At 41.5% G+C, this 20145-nt stretch overlaps 1 protein-coding gene across 1 annotated transcript in view; it reads left to right on the forward strand.

Annotated features, from left to right (window-relative positions):
* The window catches only part of EIF2AK4 (eukaryotic translation initiation factor 2 alpha kinase 4), an 87982-nt gene that overhangs the window by 21465 nt on the left and 46372 nt on the right, over positions 1-20145 (forward strand). The window contains exons 4-8 of the mRNA XM_081831847.1: positions 1564-1716; positions 4317-4397; positions 5747-5895; positions 15533-15648; positions 19028-19198. Coding sequence (XP_081687973.1) covers positions 1564-1716; positions 4317-4397; positions 5747-5895; positions 15533-15648; positions 19028-19198 — 670 coding nt within the window. The remainder of the gene's footprint in view (positions 1-1563; positions 1717-4316; positions 4398-5746; positions 5896-15532; positions 15649-19027; positions 19199-20145) is intronic.

Raw genomic sequence — 20145 nt, forward strand, 5'->3', positions numbered from 1 at the left:
TTTTTTTTTTTTTTAAAGATTTTATTTATTTATTTGAGAGAGAGAGAATGAGAGAGAGCACATGAGAGGGGGGAGGGTCAGAGGGAGAAGCAGACTCCCCGCCGAGCAGGGAGCCCGATGCGGGACTCGATCCAGGGACTCCAGGATCATGACCTGAGCCGAAGGCAGTCGCTTAACCAACTGAGCCACCCAGGCGCCCTTCCCCAGCTTTTCTTAAAAGAGCTTTTCTTTGGAGAACTTGCCTCTTAAACTCTAGACGAGTGCTTGTCAACTGTAAAGTGAAGTACATCCAGTGAATGCCACAGCTTCTGCTACAATCAAAAAATACATTAACTTCCCCCTGTGGTGTCTTTGCATTTACTCCTCGAGAGAAAGGTGGCATGAACACCACGTGAACTAACTTTATATTCTTGTGCATAGTGACCTTTATTACTAATTATCACCCTCTCAAGTCCCTTTAGAAATAAGAGTTTTTATTTTTTTTATTTTTTTATTTTATTTTATTTTTTTTAAGATTTTATTTATTTATTTGAGACAGAGAGAATGAGAGAAAGAGAGCACATGAGAGGGGGGAGGGTCAGAGGGAGAAGCAGGCTCCCTGCCGAGCAGGGAGCCCGATGCGGGACTCGATCCAGGGACTCCAGGATCATGACCTGAGCCGAAGGCAGTCGCTTAACCAACTGAGCCACCCAGGCGCCCAGAAATAAGAGTTTTTAAACTGCTTTATTGTAATTGAGGAAAAAGGAATTTCAGAGTGGTGGTCGTCATCTGCAGAAGGAGCTTGGTACTCTTGACCTCTCTGGGGTTGGGGCAGTCACTCAGCGTAGGGTCCCAGAAACCCTTGTTTTATGAGTTTACCAGCGCAGATAAGATTTATGACTCCTACAGGTATGAGAGTGGCTTCACTTTCTGAGAGGGCAATGTCTGCGGCGGTGGGGGGGGGGGTTCCTTTTGGTAGTATCCATGAATGCTTCCCTAAGTGGAAATGGAATGCTCTCTTAGTATTGATCAGCCTCCACTGGACTGTTACTAGCAGGGAGCTAGTGAGGCCTTTAAGTATTTGCCTCTGTACCCCAAAGAATGTTTTCAGTACACTGTACGGACAGATGGAAGTTCTCACTGCTGCAGTGATTCTTCTGCTGTCATTTTGTAGACAGGTTTTCTAGTTGGGAAAGTACTTTATTTTTATGCAGTGTTAAATATTTTACCAGATTTATTTGTCCAGATAAAAATATTTTATCAGATTTATTTGTCCAGATAAAAATATTTTACCAGATTTACTCTACAGAAGATGCCAGTAAAGTTGAGGAAGACTGTAAAGAAAAGGGAAGCTTTTTATTTATCTAGATAGTGATTTCTCTTGATAGCAGCACAGGAGGGGAGACCTATGAAAGCTTTTCCCTGCTGCGATTGCCTCAGATACCTAACTCAGAACGTGTCGTATCAAAGTACGTATCACCATTTTAAGTGGGCCTCTGATTGCCTGCCTGCTTTCCCCTCTCCTTTGGGCCCTGTCTTCCCATTACTTGACCATTTGTGGTTGACTTTCCTCTACATGTTTAGGTGATGATATTTGAACTGGCCGACCATGTGCAATCATTTCTCAGCGAGCATAACAAGCCCCCTCCCAAGTCTTTCCATGAAGAAATGTTGGAAAGGCGGGCTCAGGAGGAGCAGCGGAGGCTGTTGGAGGCCAAGCAGAAGGTGGAGCAGGAGGTGAGACCCTCGTCACTACCGGAGGCCGGGCCCAGAAGACGGCGAACTGCTATCGGTTTTTACTCTCTCTCTACCTACATGCTAATCTTTATTTAAATTTTGCTGGGCCTTTGCTTCAAGCACTTGGAGATCCGAGTCAGAGGAGGCCCAAAGAGTAACTGAGAAATATGGCGAGTGGTTTCCTCCCCACAAATAGCAACGCTGCTCCTAGAACCTTCAGTCTAGTCCGGGTCTTCAAAGAAAAGAGAAAAAAGTTCGTTTAACCAAACTTCTTGTGGTCTTTTGAGCTTGTAAAGCTGTGCAGGAATTCACTGAGCTTTATAGGCTATTTCTTCCCTCTGTGGGACGGGTATCTACTGTCCAAATGAGTAGCAAAAGCCAGAGATTGACCTTTTTTATGTGCTGTAACCGTTTGTATTTTTTCTTCAATCTGTTTGCATAAGGATGTACACTGCTGTGTTATTTTTTAAATCCTTTAATCAAAGATAATGTACATATCCAAGGTTACTTCTTTTTTCTTTTTCCTAAGTTTCCTTCTTGATTTTTAACTTATTCTCTATTCAGTCTTTTATTTTATTTTAAAGATTTTATTTATTTATTTGACAGAGACAGACTGTGAGAGAGGGAACACAAGCAGGGGGAGTGGGAGAGGGAGAAGCAGGCTTCCCGCCAAGCAGGGAGCCCGATGCAGGGCTCGATCCCAGGACCCTGGGATCATGACCTGAGCCAACGGCAGACGCTTAACGACTGAGCCATCCAGGTGACCCTCTATTCAGTCTTTTAATCAACTTACCTAGAATTTGGGGGGGGAGGGTTGTAAAAATAAGCGTCTGAAGTTTTTTTTTTTCCTTCCCAGACATTTCCTAACACATTAAATAATCATTTTTTCTTAGTTGATTTGTAAACTTCCTTTAAGGTGTATTTTAACTATATATATATATGAAACTCTATTTGTGAATTACCCATTTTGTTCAATTTATCTTTTTTCTTGAGTCCCTACCGTATCTTTTATGCTGTTTTAATATCTGAAAAGTCAAGTCCCCTTCCCTTCACCTTCTGTTATGCTTTTCTTTTTCCCTCAGCCATTCTCACCATTTATTCTTACAGATGAAATACAGGATCGCTCTTTCAAAATCAAGCCAAACTCTCTGCGCTAGACTTACATGTTCATTTAGGAAGAATTGACACCTTGGCAATATTCAGACTCCCTATCCAGGAATATTTGTCTGCTTATTCTTATCTCTTGGTGAGGCTTTCTAGCTTTCTTCCCGTAGATGTTACTGTTTCTTACAGTTACTTCCAGGGTTTTGTTATTCTGCTTTTCTTAGCTTCTTGCTCTTGGTTCTTTTTTTTGCCTAGTTATCATTTAGAGTTTAAAGTTCCTTATTTTCATCATTTTTAGGAAGGCACATTTTTATTAGTGGACATTTATCTAGCAGTCTTGTTTAGGTATACTGTTGACCTATAAATTTGGGGCATTTTTTCATTTTGTATTATTGCTGATACAGATTCTGGTGAGTCTCTTAATGGTTTTGATATCCACAACCTGGAATTTTAGGGGACTCGTAAAAAAAAAAAAAACCAAAAACAAAAAAAACCCCACTATTTTTCCCAACCTAAATTCAGTCCCACTTGAGCCATAGATACGTGAATCAAATGAATGGAAATCAAAATACCGCTTTTAATGCTGAGAAAACTAGAGAATATAGCTGAAGGTCTCTGGCACATGGGGATAGTGCTTGAGCCACTGCCACCCCGGGTCCCGGCACTGAGGACAGCTCAGCCCACCTCCACCAATGGGGCCCCACCCTCTGTGGCGGGGAGCAGACACCAGCACTTGTTCTCCACGGACAGGGAGATATCAAGGGGGAGGGGCTGAGTCAAGGGGGGGGTGCTGCTGTCGTGAAAGTCTCTCCACGTGGAAACATGAAGAGTGGGGATCAGCGCCCCTCCCCCATAGTCTGGAAACCTTTTAAAACACGAACAAGTATTGCATCCGAACTGATGAAATAGTAGTTTGTTGTACGGTTCTGTATAAACAGGCCTTTTAGGAAGGGAGGGCTTGAATCATAGAAATGCAAAAGGTGTTTTGGGCGGTGCCTGGGTGGCTCAGTGGGTTGGGTGTCCAACTCTTGATTTTGGCTCAGGTCATGATCTCAGGGTCATGAGATCGAGCCCTGTGTCCGGCTCCGTCGGGCTCCGAGTTTGCCACAGAGTGTGCTTGTCTCTCTCTCTCTCTGTTCCTCCCCCTGCACTCACTCGCTCACTCGCTCTCTCCTCTCTCTCAAATAAATGAGTACATAAAATCTTTAAAAAAAAAAAAAAAATGCAAAAGGGGCGCCTAGGTGGCTCAGTCGTTAAGTGTCTGCCTTCTGCTCAGGTCTGGGATCGAGCCCCGCATCGGGCTCCCTGCTACGCGGGAGGCCTGCTTCTCCCTCTCCCACTCCCCCTGCTTGTGTTCCCTCTCTCGCTGTGTCTCTCTGTCAAATAAATAAATAAAATCTTTAAAAAAAAAATGCAAAAGATTTTTTGTGATTATAGAATTTATATGTTATCTGGGTTTTAGAGATTGGCATTTGATGCAGTATGATTTATTTCAGCAACGTGAAATCCTTCATGAGATTAAGAGAAGGAAAGAAGAGATAAAAGAAGAGAGAAAAAGAAAAGAAATGGCTAAGCAGGTACTCTATCAGTCTAAAATGTTTTTCTTTCCACTGATCATGTTTTCCTCTCCTGTGTTACTATCAGTAGTAAAGCTGGAAATGAAGCATTAAAAAAAAAAAATCCCCGAATATCGTTCATTGTGTATTTCAGATACCCCAAAGAGGACACAAAATTTAGAGTTGTATGTTATCTGTAGATGACACAGGTTGTTGGAATGACAGTAGTGTATCAGATTGAGTCGGGGGAGAGCAGAGATGGAAGCTTTGATAATTAACCCAGACTGGAATTCTTAGTATGTACTTGGAAAATACAACTATTTGTTCAACTGAAGAGTGAATGGAAATCATACAGATCTGCTGGAGATTTCTTTTTTTTTTTTTTTAATATTTTATTTATTTATTTGACAGAGAGATAGAGAGAAAGCACAAGCAGGCAGAGAGGCAGACAGAGGGAGAGGGAGAAGCAGACTCCCCACTGAGCAGGGAGCCCAACGTGGGGCTCGATCCCAGGACCCTGGGATCATGACCTGAGCTGAAGGCGGACGCTTAACCGACTGAGCCACCCAGGCGCCCCTCTGCTGGAGATTTCATTCAGTGATGGAAAAGAAGGATCCAACAGGGCAGGATTAAAAAAGCAGTGGTAGAAAGGATAAAGTCCTTTTTTCTGTATTTTTCCAGAGTCCTGCTCAGTCAAAACACCAGTTACCTGTGTTTGGAGAAATCCAGGGAAAATCTTACTCATTCTCTTTTGTAGAATTAATGGCATTTAACTTAAGGGCAACTCTGAGGGGTGGTGGGAGGAGGCACTGATGTAATAGTAAGCAGCACCTGGCTTAAAGCTTTGGTGTTTTTCCTGCCAGCTCTGTGACCTTGACAGTGACACTAAATGTGTCTTAAAATGGGACTGGTGATGCCTCCCTTCCCTCTCATATAGTTATTCCGACAGAGAAATGTCCTGCCCTCTGTGAAAGTACAGAGCCGTACACAAATGTAAGGTGATGTGACTGTTTCCACCAGCTCTGTCTTACTCTGATCCCACCCACTTGTCAGCCATCTGCTCCCTCCTCCAAAGCCTCCTCCCTCTGTTCACCGCCTCTTGCTTTTCTCCCTGACTTTCCACCCATCCTGTAAGATTCTAAGCATTTTCATTTGTAAAATTCACATTCTCTTCATACTGTAACCTGGTCTTCAGTTCTTGAAGCAGTACATATCTGGACGTTAAATTTTTAAAAGTTCAAGTTTATTACACTTGAAAGCATTCAGCTTAAAGAGAATTTGCACTCTCTACTGAATTAATGATTAGGTACCATGATTGTCTCCAATTTATGACTTGTATCTAAAGTAGGTTTTACTTTTCTTTCTTCTAGGAGCGTTTAGAAATTGCTAGTTTGTCAAACCAAGATCAAAACTCTAGGAAAGACCCGGGAGGACACAGACCAGCTGCTGTTCTACATGGAGGCGCTCCCGACTTTGTGGGAAATGGTAAACATCGGACCAACTCCTCTGGAAGGTCGAGGTAAGTCCCTGGGATTTCTGATTTGTTTGGAAGGATGAAGGTTGTAGAAGAGAGAAAACAACTTGTAGTGACGTGTGATGGAATTTTCAGGGAATGGATTTAGTAACTTTTTCAAAGCCTATAAATCTTAATGTATTGGCAATATAAAACAAAGTTTTCATTTGTTCCAACTCATTCCAAGTATCCTTTTTTTTTTTTAATTTTAAGTTTTTATTTTAATTCCAGTTAGTTAGCATACAGTGTTATATTAGTTTCAGGTGTGCAATACAGTGATTCAGCAATTCCATACATCACCCAGTGCTCATCATGACAAATGCCCTCCTTAATCCCCATCACCTGTTTCACCCATCTCCCCACCCAACTCCCCTCTGGTAACCACCAGTTTGTTCTTTGTAGCTAAGATTCCTTTTCTTGATTTGTTCTCTTATTTTTTTCCCTTTGCTTCTTTGTTTTGTTTCCTAAGTTCCACATATGAGTGAAATCATATGGTTTATGTCTTTCTCTGACTTATTTCGCTAAGCATTATATTCTCTAGCTCCATCCATGTTGTTGAGTGACAAGATTTCATTCCTTTTTTATGGCTGAATAATTTTCCATTGTGTATGTATACCACATTTTCTTTATCCATTCATCAACTGATGGACACTTGGGCTGCTTACATATCTTAGCTGTTGTAAATAATGCTGCAATAAACATAGGGGTGCATGTGTCCCTTTGAATTAGTGTTCTTGTATTCTTTGCATAAATACCCAGTAGTGTGATTGCTGGATCATAAGGTTGTTCTGTTTTTAACTTTTTAAGGAACCTCCATACTGTTTTCCACAGTGGCTGCACCAGTTTGCATTCCCACCAACAGTGCATGAGTGTTCATTTTTCTCCACATCCTCGTCAACACTTGTTTCCTGTGTTGTTGATTTTAGCCATTCTGACAGATGTGAGGTGATATCTCATTGTGGTTTTGATTTGCGTTTCCCTGATGGTACATGATGAGCATCTTTTCATGTGTCTGTTGGCCATCTGTATGTCTTTGGAGAAATGTCTGTTCATGTCTTGTGCCCATTTTTTGATTGGATTATTCTTTTTGGGGGGTATTGAGTTGTAGAAGTTCTTTATATATTTTGGATACTCTTTATTGGATACGTCATTTGTAAATCTCTTCTCCCATTTAGTAAGTTGCCTTTTATTTAGTTTTGTTGATTGTTTCCTTTGCTGTGCAGAAGCTTTTTATTTTTGTTGTAGTCCCAATAGTTTATCTTTTTAAAAATTATTTTATTTTATTTTATTTTTTATTTTTTGAATTTTGTTATTTATCTATCAGAGAGAGAGAGAGCACAAGCAGGGGGAGTGGCAGGCAGAGGGAGAAGCAGGCTCCCCGCTGAGCAAGGAGCCTGATGCGGGACTTGATCCCAGAGCCAAAGGCAGACACTTAACAGACTGAGCCACCCACGTGTCCCCTAATAGTTTATTTTTGCTTTTGTTTCCCTTGCCTCGGGAGACATGTCCAGAAAAATGTTGCTACGGATGCTGTCAGAGAGCTTACTGCCTGTGAGCTCTCCTGTGATTTTTATGATTTCAGGAATCACATTTAGGTCTTTAATCCATTTTGAAATTATTTTTGTGTATGGTGTAAGAAAGTGGTCCAATTTCATTCTTTTGTGTGTAGCTGTCCAGTTTTCCTAACACCATTTTTTGAAGAGACTGTCTTCTTCCCTTTAGATATTCTTTCCTGCTTTGTCAAAGATTAATTGACCATATAATTATGGGTTTTGTTCTGGATTTTCTATTCTGTTCTGTTGATTTATGTGTTTGTTTTTGTACCAGTACCATATTATTTTGATTACTACAGCTTTGTAATATAACTTGTGATTATATTAATTGTGATGCCAACAACTCATTCCAGTTATCTTTAATTAAACTAGTTTTTTTTTTTTTAAAGATTTTATTTATTTATTTGAGACAGAGAGCACATGAGAGGGGGAAGGGTCAGAGGGAGAAGCAGGCTCCCTGCCGAGCAGGGAGCCCGATGCGGGACTCGATCCCGGGACTCCAGGATCATGACCTGAGCCGAAGGCAGTCGCTTACCCAACTGAGCCACCCAGGTGCCCTAATTAAACTAGTTTTATAGCTCATTCCTCTTTACAGTGGCCTATGACACTGCACAGTCTTGCCTCCAATGCCGTTCCATCTGACTTTTAATGATCTAACTATTGAGTAAGTGATTTTTAAAATTTTCTTCCATCAGAATCATCATCCAGTGAAATTTCACACTGTATGTGTTTTCAGTCTATAACTCTATAGGTCCCACCACAGATATTCCAAAATGGGCACAGGTATAGAAGATCCTTTACATGAGAATGGGAACCTCAGTTTGCTGCCAGGGTGCCCCTCTCCATTACAGCTGAGGACAGTGGGCTTCCCCATTTTCAGAGGTATTCTGGGGTTGTTCCCTGTCATCAGATACCACATGAAAGATACTACTTCTTCTTCCACATCCTTTTCTACTAAAGGCTGAAGCTTCTCTATTTGTTGTAACCCCCTGTGGGCACGAAGGAATTTTAGTGCAGAATCCATTTATGAGCGGATGGGTGATTAAGTAGTGTAGTTATTATAAATCAGCTTCTTTATGTGTTTATCTCTTGTGAGAACCTAAGCAGCACTTAAAGCTAATACTTTCCTTCAGTGAAAAGAAACATTTTAGGTACCAACAAAAGACTTACATAAATTTTCGGGATATAGATTATTTATAAGAAAGAACCATTTCAGTTCTTTCCCTAATTACCTGTTATTTTGTTCCCTAATTATCTACTTAAAAAAAAAAAATCACTTTAGAAGTAATTTTGGTATTGTTAACCACCTACTGTCAAGGTGGACTAAATGTTTTCTTGACTACTGTTTCTGGCGTCAATTCCATTTTAAGATTATAACTCCTTACACCAGTTTAGGGTATTTTTGCAACTGGGCTTCTAGTAGGCAACATAGTTGGAAGTTGTCAGAGTAATTCACTAGGAAGTATTTGTCAAATTCCTATTGTGTTAGAAACAGAAATCAGTTAGTGCTAAGAAGTGTTTCTGCCTATACAAAAAGCAATTTTTTTAGGTTTAAACATTTCCATTTTTGTGGCTGTTACTGGGTCTGAGATGAGACTTGCTTTTGAAATCAAAGATCGTATTAGCAAGTTTATTCAAGAGAGGATGGGAAAGGGCGCCTGGGTGGCTCAGTTGGTTGAGCGACTGCCTTCGGCTCAGGTCATGATCCTGGAGTCCCTGGATCGAGTCCCGCATCGGGCTACCTGCTCAGCAGGGAGTCTGCTTCTCCCTCTCCCACTCCCCCCTCTCGTGCTCTTTCTCTCTCTCACTCTCTCTCTCAAATAAATAAATAAAATCTTAAAAAAAAAAAAGAGAGGATGGGAAAATCTCTCCCCTTGACATAGGTAAAACAACTTTTATATAATGTTTGTGGAATAACATTTGTATGTCTTAGATAGAACAGTATTCCATGAGCATCCAAGAAGGAATATGAAAAGAGATCGTTTTCATCTATTATTTGCCAGAATTGTTGCACATACCTGCGTAGAACTCTGCCACTGTGTTGGCTACTGAGTAGGGAAGGAAATCTTTCTTTAAGAAAGTTTAGTTTAGTTGCTTTTTTGGTTACGAAACAGAAAGCCCTTGATGAACCAAAGTACTTCATGATATACTCTTTGATTCTTCTTCTTCTTTGCTATTCATTGTCCCTTTTGGTTGGAAAGCCAAAGGAAATAAGCAAAGTGTTCCATTTTGTTCTTTCTGTTAGTGGATACATTTAGTAGAGTTGGTAGGGATGACCTTGTCATCAATGTTGTCAAGAGGGCAGTATTTGAATTGGCTGTGACTAAAAGCAATAACATCTAGAACCATGTTCGTCCATTCATTCAATAGGTAATGAGTGCCCACTAAATGCCAGACACTGTTCTGAATCCTGGGCATTCAGTAAACAAGATCAAGAAGGAGTCAGGCTTCATGGAGCTTACATTCTGGTTGGAGGAGACTGTCCACAAGCAAAGAAGAAAATGTCATCTAGTGATTAGTGCTCTACAGAGAATAAGAAGAGGCTATGGTGAGGAAAGGCTGGATGGCTACTTTAGATTGGGAGTTTGGAGGAAGGAGTACGCAATTGGATCTTGAGTGGCTAGAGGAGAGTGGTTTTAGGTTGGGAGGGGGGGTACCAGAGCTGGATGATGAGAAGGAGCCAGCCAGAGCTGGAGGGCGGCTGGTGCCGAAGACCGGAGGCTGGCATTGGCTTGTTATGCACAAAGCTCATCAAACAATAGAACAGTGTGGCTAGAAGTAGCGGGCATGGGGCAAGCACGGGTAGGTCCCAGACGGCTTTGTTGGCCAGGTCAGGAGTTCAGGTGTAATGAGAAGCTTTGGGGGGTTTTACGTAGGAAGAAGATCTCATCGGATTCACAGTGCAGGAAGTTCTTCCTGGGTACAAGTAGAGAGTGGCTAGCCCGGGACCAATAGTAGAGGAGTGGTTTTCGCCTCTCACTCCATCCCGCTCTGTCCTCGTCCTCACCCTCAGTGTGTTGCAGTCACATTCATCTCTCATCCTTAGAGCACACCAGGCTCCTTCCCATCTCAGGGCCCCTGCTCATCCCTGCCTGGGATGCTGTCCCACTGGCACTTGGCATGGCTGGCTCCCTTTTACCTTCAGTTCTCCCCTCATATGTGACCTCAGAGACCCCATTTCCCTGCTTAGGCACCTGTTCTCCAATCCTGTTTTGTTTTTCTGCATAGCACTTAACCACTAGCTGAACATCTTCATTTGTTAGCTTTTTTAGTGTCTTTCTCCTTTCATGAGAGCCTAAGTTCACAAGAGCAAGGACCTCATCTGTGTTTTCGTCAGGACCTGGAACAGGGCCTGGCAGGCACATAGTAGGTGCTCACTAAACATCTGATGAAGGGAGGGAAGAAGGAGAGCCCATTGGAAGGAGGGCAGATACTGTCTTTTTGGCACTTTTAGAGTCTGCAGCCTCTTTAACCAGGGCAACTCTGCTTTTCTTTTTCTGTGGGTTATATAAAAAACCAGTAACAAAAGGTTTCTGTTGTTTAAAAAAAAAATGAGAGAACAGAAAACCATTCACTCTTCTAGTAGAAAGAAAGGCTTGATACTCAAGGGCCTGGTCTTTTTTTTTTTTTTTTTTTTTGAAGATTTTATTTTTAAGCAGTCTCTCCACCCAACATGGGGCTCAAGCTCACAACCCCAAGACGGAGAGTCGCACACTCCACTGATTGAGCCAACCTGGTGCCCCAGGGACCCGGCCCTTTGGCCCAGCTTTTCACTGATGAGTCATTGCTTTTGTGGAAGAACTTCATTTTCTGTATCCTTCAAGTTGTCTTTTTTCCCCCCTTGAAGGATTGACTTAAAAAAAAAAAATAGCATAAAACTAAACATGTTCAGGTATACAATTCAGTGTCAGATTGCCTTTTGTGAAGTACAGACACAGTCCTCCCCAGTCCCTGCCTTCTTCCCAGGGATAGTCTGCCTCATAAACAGGTACTTCAGATTTTTTAGGAGAAGCCAAGGAAAAAGAAAAAGTCTCTATAAGCAGTTCATGGAAGAGAATTATTTCCCACAGATTCACAGCCGCCTTCTTTGCAGGTTACTAAGGTGTATTGTAGCCCAGAGTCTAGGAGACATCACCTGTCTCCACCATCAAACAACATTGGCTCATCTCCTAGCTTGTTTTCCTGATCCTAAAACCAGGTATGGTAACTGCTGGCTGTTCATCCTTAACAGAGAACAGATTATGAAGTGTATAAGACGTGGGATTCCCTACATTTTCCCCAAAAAGCTAGGGAACCACTGAAGTATATAAAAGATGTGGGTAGGAGAGGAGGGGATCCTTGCTACATCTTTCCAAACCTCCTCTGTGATCCTCCATTGATCACTGTTCCTCTACTTGGCTCCATGAGGGCATAGACTAGTTCACCTCAACTTAAACAATATCGGGAATTCTTACTAACTTTCTGTCCACAAAGCTGCCCTGAGTTTCAAACCAAGGGATGAATAGCTAGAGTTTTCTGTGGCATCCGGGTGAATTAGGCAGGAAGGTGAGACCGTCCTATCCCCCCCATATGTCTCAGGTGAGATTCTCCCTTTTCTATCCCATCCCAGTCATCTATACCCTTGGTTATGTTGGCAGAGCAGTCTTTTGGATGGGAGCCCAATTCTCAAGTCCCCCTTTGACAGATTGCCACCTCTCTTCTTGCTACTTGGCTTTTAAAAACAGTTACCTTTTCAGGGCACCTGGGTGGTGCAGTTGGTTAACTGTCCGACTCTTGGTTTCGGCTCAGGTCATGATCTCAGGCTTCTGGGATCAAGCCCTGCATCGGGCTCTGTGCTCAGCAAGGAGTCTGCTGGAGACTATCTCCCTCTCCCTCTGCTCCTCCCCTGCTTACATTCTCTCTCTCTAAAATAAATAAAATTTAAAAAATAATAATATTTGGCAATCTTGTTTAAAACACCCTTTATCTTTGCGTACTGCCACAGCTATTTGGAAAAACTGATAGCATGGGTGATGTTCCTAATGATAACCACAACCCCTTGTGAACATTCCGTAATCTAGAATAGACCCTTGACAATGAGACCTGTGTTATTACTGCTAAATTCCATTTGTTTACATTAGGATGGCTATTTCTTTTTTTCTTTTCTTTCTTTCCTTCCTTTTTTTTTTTTTTTTTTAAGAGAGGGAGTGGGGGAGGAACAGAGGGAGGAGGAGAGCGAGAGAATCTTAAGCAGGCTCCACTCCCAGTGCGGAGCCCAGCCTGAGGCTTAACCTCACAACCCAGAGATCATGATCTGAGCCAAAATCAAAAGTCCGATGCTTAACTGACTGAGCCACCCTGGCGCCCCCTGGGATGGCTATTTCTGATGGAGTTCAGAAGCTGTTTTACTCATGAGTGAGTTAGGTTCCTAAAGCTTGTTCTAATCCATTCAATTCTGGATGAGTCCAAAACAGACAATATGAGCACCCAGTATATATACATTTCTTGGGTGAAAACAGGAAACATCGATGACATTGGATTTTGTTTCTTGATTCCTTCTCCTCAAACTTTGTGAGATTTACTTTTTATCCTTCAGAATGATTACTACTGTGAAACATTCTATTCTGTTTGTACCACGTTGGATGTCTTCTTGATACTTTCACTTTTAAAATTCTCTTGATTTTTATTTCAGTCCTAATGATACATCTTTTCATACCAGAACTCTTAACATTCTCATTGTGTTTGTACTTAACAGTCGTGATACGGTGATTAATAGTCTAAAACACCGTTAAACCAAGCATTGACACACTATAAACAGCATAAAGATTACATAGGCTAAAATGTCTATTAGCACCATCTTTTGGAGGGAACAGAGTGGATATAGAGGTGCTTCTGGATAATTTATGTTAATAAGCCTCCGTATCATTTTAAACCTTTGCTTTATGTTTTTCTCCATAAATTTTAGAGTGCCCTTGGTTTCACAAAGAGCTTTATTTTTATTTATTTTTTAAATCCCAATTTTCCAGGTTCTTTTTTTTTTTTTTTTTTAAGTTTTTATTTATTTTTCTGACAGAGAGAGAGTGAGAGAGGGAACACAGGCAGGGGGAGTGGGAGAGGGAGAAGCAGGCTTCCCGCTGAGCAGGGAGCCCGATGCAGGGCTCGATCCCAGGACCCTGGGATCATGACCTGAGCTGAAGGCAGACGCTTAATGACTGAGTCACCCAGGTGCCCCCACAAAGAACTTTAGAAGTAGAAATTTAAACAACTACAGTATATTAGTCATTCCCTGGTGTTTCAGATATGTAGACACATGTGTGATATGAGAAATTCAAATCATAAAAGGTCTTGTCAGCAGTGTGGGAGGGGTTTGGGGTGGGGGAAGACATGTAGGGCTGGAGGTGGAGAGACTAGTTAATAATGGAGTATCGCATGTGTCCAGGAAAAGGTGGTGATAACCCGAAGGGAGCAGAATTGGAGAGGAGAGAACAGTACTCAGGGATCAACTACACGGAGATCTAGTTGCTCCAGGAGGCGCACATGTTTCTGACTGGAGACAGAATGGATGACTGTGCCACCAACCAAAATAAAAGAACCAAGGGGAAAAATCAGATTGAGAAAGGGTAGGGGGGTGGTGGTGGTTTTTTGACATTGCAGTAGCATGAGGATTCAAGAGAAGGCACAGAAGTAGAGACAGCAAGTAAAGAAGTTTGAAAATGAAAAAGTGGGTGGGAGCACAGGATTGAGGAAGGGGAATGTGGACCTGGGAGAGAGCTATAGTCTGAGGGGCTGGAGCCTAGATGGAGGGTCATACTGAACGTTCAGGAGACCAGGTCTAGCTGATGGACCAAGATTACAGAGGAGACTGTAGGCAATGGAACTGAGGACAGGATCACTGTCCTTCAGAGTCTGGGAAAAAGAAAGAATGGTGCAGATGCCGAGAAATGTTATAGGTGGAATAGAAAGTGTGGGCTTCACTGCCCATTGCTTCATGTTAAGAGGGAAAGTAGAAGGCAGGATCATGCTTAGAGTGAAGGGGCTGCTTTCTAGAGATCTGTCCCTGTGCCTCATCAAAACATTTTGTACAGGTGTCCAATCCTGACCATCAGGAACTCTCTCCTTCGCCTCTTTCCCTACAACTTTTGCCAATTTATTCATTTATATTGTATTTATATTCATAATTCCCTGATTATTTTTGCATTATCATCTAGCTTCCCAGCTATTGCTTCTCACTCAGAAAAAAAGCAGAAAATGGGGAAGAGGGAAGGACAAGGTGGGCTTTGAGTGTTGTGGGGAAGTCATAGAGGGGAATGGCAGAGCATATCTACCAAAAACAAGTAGGACAGTGAATGAGAGCATGCAATGGTTGGGGGCCCAACTGGAGACTAGGAATTTGTAGTGCTCCAGAACCCCCATTTGCAGCTTTCTCCAGGTGTGCAAGTGTATGGGAATGCAGAAATGTGGGATCACGGTGGGACTGAGCTAAATCACTGCTATAGAACTTTTGTGATGATGGAAGTGTCCCCTATTGGTGCTGTCCAATAGAGTAGCCTCTAGTCACTTGTGGCTGTTGAGTACTAAAATTTGGCTACTGACTGCTGTCGAAGAACTAAACTTTTAATTTCTTTTATTTTTTTTTAAAGATTTTATTCATTTACTTGACAGAGAGAGACACAGCAAGAGAGGGAACACAAGCAGGGGGAGTGGGAGAGGGAGAAGAGCCTGCTTCTCCCTGCTGAGCAAGGAGCCCGATGTGGGGCTTGATCCCAGGACCCTGGGACCATGACCTGAGCCAAAAGCAGATGAGACGCTTAACCAGCTGAGCCACCCAGGTGCCCCTGAACTTTTCATTGCATTTTAGTTAAATCTAAATAGCCACATGTGGCTAGTAGCTCCCCTGTTGGACAGCACAGATACAGAGTTAGGGGTTTGTAGAGTTCGTATGGAGAAGACCTCAGTGAAGTGAGGTGCTAACGATCCCATTAACACTTCAACTCAGTTCCTAGTAGAGATGGTGAATGGGCTAGTAAACAGGAGAAAATGGAGGGGCAAGAATTTCCTGTGTTAATCTTAGGTTAAAAAAAAAAGTATCATTGTCCAAATTTGTTTTTAAGGCGAGAACGTCAGTATTCTATATGTAGTAGCGAAGATTCTCCTGGCTCTTGTGAAGTCCTGTATTTCTCTGTGGGGAGTCCTGATCAGCTCATGGTTTACAAAGGGAAGTGCATTGGTGAGTAAACTAGTTAAATTGATTTAAATTACTCGATCAAGAAAAGTTAATCATGAAGGAATGGGGTAGATTGTCTGATGCAGGAAGGACTATTAAGTCGGTAAGTCATTCTGGTTCTCGTTACCTAATGACCAGAATGAGAAACTGCTCAGGTTTCCCCTTCAGTAAGATGGAAATAAAAACTTAACCTTTGGAAATACTGTTAGCTGAAAGATAATTTAAAATTTGTCATTATTATAATTAGTCAAGCTTTTTGAAACCACAGTGGTCGAAATAGGAATCAGTAGAATTTTGCAGCATGCGCATCTATTGCTGATGAAATATGTGTAATAAAATGAGTTCTAATGCCTGTAATCTTTAATGACCAAGTCTAATTTTCTTACGTTGATATCCGTCTGAATAGCATTTTCCTGCTTGGCATTCCTGATCAGGAAAACCACTTTATTTTCTCTATGTCTTATTTAGCAGTTTTGTCTACTAATGGCTGTTTGGAGTAAAGCTGGTTTAGCAATGGTGATTTGAATTGTTTATGTTAAAATCAAGTTTTCAATATCTACCTCTTTTGCCCTAAATGTATGTCTTTTATCAGCCATACAGATACAGCCACTAGTTGGTGTAGGGATCACTTGTATGTAGTGAATTCCAGAATTTAATTTTCAGTCCCATGAATATTCTTACCAAAACTAACAGCCAGATGATCTAAATTGAATCTACTTTCTTTTGGTGTCTTTTCCCATCCCCTTTAAGGAGATCCAAATTAGCAGGGGAGTTGCCAGGGAGCAGGAAGCAGATAAGAGGGAGAAGAAACTGAGTATCTGAATAGTCTATGAACTGGACACTTAACCTTGGCTGACGGAAAGCAACCTGAATGGTACAGGACCATGTGGACACACGGTGTGCCGTACTGAGACAAAGCAGCCATTTAAACAGGCTCACAACCCCGGACCTGAGACTGTCCTTGACTCAGGCATTTCAGACTCCTGAATTGGCAACATAAAACTCACTACGTTCAATAACGTGGGGAAACCAGGAAGGCAAATTAATCCAGCTGCTTTGTACCTTCCCTCGGTCTCTTATCCCCACTGGTATGCAAAACCATCAAGTAAATGACTTACTTTGCTTTCTCACAACAGGTCTGATTTTTAAAATATGTCCTGATTTTCTACAAAATGTTTTTATAAAAGATGAACTAATTAACATTTGTTTTCCAACTTAAAGCTGTTACAGAAAGAGAGAAAGCTGATGGATAAAGCACTTACAGAGACTATCTGTACAAATGATCATTAGCATATAATAGAGTCTCAGTCAGAAATCTTCTGGTAACATACTTCCTTTAACCTCATCGCAGTGTGTTCTTTTGTCCCTTTTATTACCTCCCTCACAAAAAAGTGACAAGAGGAGGGTGATGATAACAAAGCTACAATACAAAAACAACCCTCCAGTCAGCAATTAGGAGATACCCACCCGGTTCCAATTAAGGAGACACATATTGCAAGACATTGTACTATGTAATGCACACATTTAATTAGGCTTTCTGTAAATAACATCACATTCCATCCCATAAACATTAAAATCAAGTGTCTCCCCTTGTGTAGTACTTAGACCCCATATTCCACAGGTTGCTGCCTTTGGTTGTCAAATTTTCACACATCAAGGTTTTTTCCCCTTAGGCTAAGAATGCCAGGAATTATTTGTAACTCACCTTAACAGATCATTTTAATTAAAATTTCTTAAATTGCCAGCATTTCTATGAGGTTAAAAACTGCTTCTCAGTTAAAAAGTCTAGGTGAGCTAATTCAGCCATATTTCTCCAATGTATTTTTGCTAAGACCACTCTGTCTTATAAATACAGGTTATGTCTCATTTTTTTTTTTAAAGAATTTATTTATTTATTTGACAGAGAGATAGAGAGAGAGCACAAGTAGGCAGAGAGGCAGACAGAGGGAGAGGGAGAAGCAGGCTCTCCGCTGAGCAGGGAGCCTGATGCGGGGCTCGATCCCAGGACCCTGGGATCATGACCTGAGCCGAAGGCAGCCGCTTAACCGACTGAGCCACCCAGGCGCCCCTACATTTCATTTTTAAATGGAAAAAATAATTACCATTATTTCTTTAGAACATTTTTTTGTTATGAAGCCAATATAGCATCATGGAAAACTATTATTTATATATTAAGAGAAAAAGACAAAATACTGTATAAAAGTGGTTCTCATTTGGGGGCAGTTTTGTTCCCTGGGGGACATTTGTGGATGTGCAGACATATTTTCCATGGTTAAGATGAGGATAGGGGTGCTCCTGGCATCTAGTGGGTAGAGACCAGGGATGCCGCTAAACGTCCTGCAGTGCACAAGACAGCCCTTTTCAACAAAAGATTTTAGTGTAAATTGACACTAGCATCAAGGGTGAGAAGCCCTGTTTTTTTGCTATGATTTGGTAAATTAGAATAAAAGAGTAGAGGGACCTGAAAGAGAAAACAAAATGGTGATATTATGGGTGATATTTTTCTCCATTTCCAATATTTTGGTAATTTTCTATCATAGTCTTTAATGAAAATTGGTGTTACAGAAATTTTGCTCTCCCAAGTACAAGTGGAAATCATATGCCTATCACTAAATAAATGTGTCTTTCTAGCTTTAAATTTAAACTGTCATTTCTGGGTCCTTCTCCCAAACTATTGGCCAGTTTGTATTTGCTGAACATACTCAGATTTTGTAGTAAGAAGATCATTGATATATTCATATTTCCAAATTATTAAAACTTGTTTTTAATACTAATCTACATTGATGGAATAATCTTGATGGAGTGCTCCCATTTCCAAATTCCTTCACATTAGTTGGTATTTAGCTCCATGAGGGTAGGCATCATCATCAGGAGTGTACCGGTTATGAAAGTAATATTGTGAATAATGGCTGGTAGAGGAAAACACTGATCTGAGACTAAAATCTCATGGTTGATTATTGTCCCTTTATAAAAATTAATGTTTAAGGGTTCAGAATATGTTGTCAAATATTAAAAATTTGGTCACAAGGGGCGCCTGGGTGGCTCATTCGTTAGGCGTCTGCCTTCGGCTCGGGTTATAGTCCCAGAATCCTGGGATCGAACTCCGCATCTTCTCCCTGCTCAGTGGGAAGCCTGCTTCTCCCTCCTCCACTCCCCCTGCTTTTGTTCCCTCTCTCACTGTGTCTCTTTCTGTCAAATAAATAAATAAAAATTAAAAAAAAAATTTGGTCACAAAAGAGCATGTATTACATGCAGTCATATTTTTTATAGGTAGCGTATGGTATCCACTGTTGAATGAATGCGTGAAGATACAGCCCCTCTTTCTTTACCCCCACAGAAAATAGACCAGTGAGATTTCATTATATTTTCTTTCAATGTGCAGGAAGTGATGAGCCGCTTGGAAAATTAGTTTACAATGCTTTGGAAACGGCCACTGGCAATTTTGTCTTATTGCATGAGTGGGTCCTTCGATGGCAGAAAAAAATGGGTCCGTTCCTTACCAGTCAAGAGAAGGAGAAGATTGATAAGTGCAAAAAGCAGGTGGGCATCCGAGGTGGCCCTTGAGCAGAGGCCCCACCTCGAACTTGATGAGATGACAGAACAAAAGAGCTGTGCCTTTGATTGGCTAGCAAAGATGATCCGGGGGGCACCTGGGTGGCTCAGATGGTTGAGTGTCTGCCTTCGGCTCAGGTCATGATCCCAGGGTCCTGGGATCGAGCCCCGCATCGGGCTCCCTGCTCAGCGGGGGGCCTGCTTCTCCCCTTCCCTCTACTTCTCCCCCTGCTCATATTCTCTCTCTCTCTCTCTGTGTCTCTGTATCTCGAATGAATAAATAAAAAAAAACTTAAAAAAAAAAAAAAAAAGATGATCCAGAATGGTATGAGATCTGTTTAACCAGAGGGGATGGTGGGGGACCTGCCCTCTTTCCCAAGTTTTCTCAGCCCTTTGCTGCCCCTTTCACAACACTCACAAAACACGGTCAGACTTTGTTGTCTGCACGTGTTATGGCATTAATAGCCGTCCCCAGCTGGTGCTAAATAGCTTCATTCTCGTGCTTTCTGCAATCTTTTGAAATCTTTGCATCAAAACTGAATTTTAGGGGACTAGACAGTTTGAACGTTAATTTATAATTCTGAGCTTAAGGAGAACATTTAACATTGCATATCGCACAGTTACATCATAAAGAGGTTACAAAACGGTAGGAAAGCATTGTGTTTAGACATGTGTATTTATGATGGAAAAACTGGAAGTAAAGGCACTGAAATCATAATGGTTGTCTTTGGGTAGTGACCATATAGGTAATTTGTGCGGTTTCTTCTTTTGTGTTAGTACTTACTAAAAAGGTTGACGTTGATGCTTTATAATCAGAAAGGCTTTTTTTTTTTAAGACTTTTTAAAATTATTTTTAAGTAATCCCTACACCCAACGTGGAGCTTGAACCCAAAACCCCAAAATCAAGACTACATGCTGTGCCGACTGAGCCAGCCAGGCAGCCTGATC

Source organism: Leptonychotes weddellii, chromosome 9, assembly GCF_054177405.1.
Source record: "Leptonychotes weddellii isolate Sample4059 chromosome 9, ASM5417740v2, whole genome shotgun sequence".
NCBI lineage: Eukaryota > Metazoa > Chordata > Mammalia > Carnivora > Phocidae > Leptonychotes > Leptonychotes weddellii.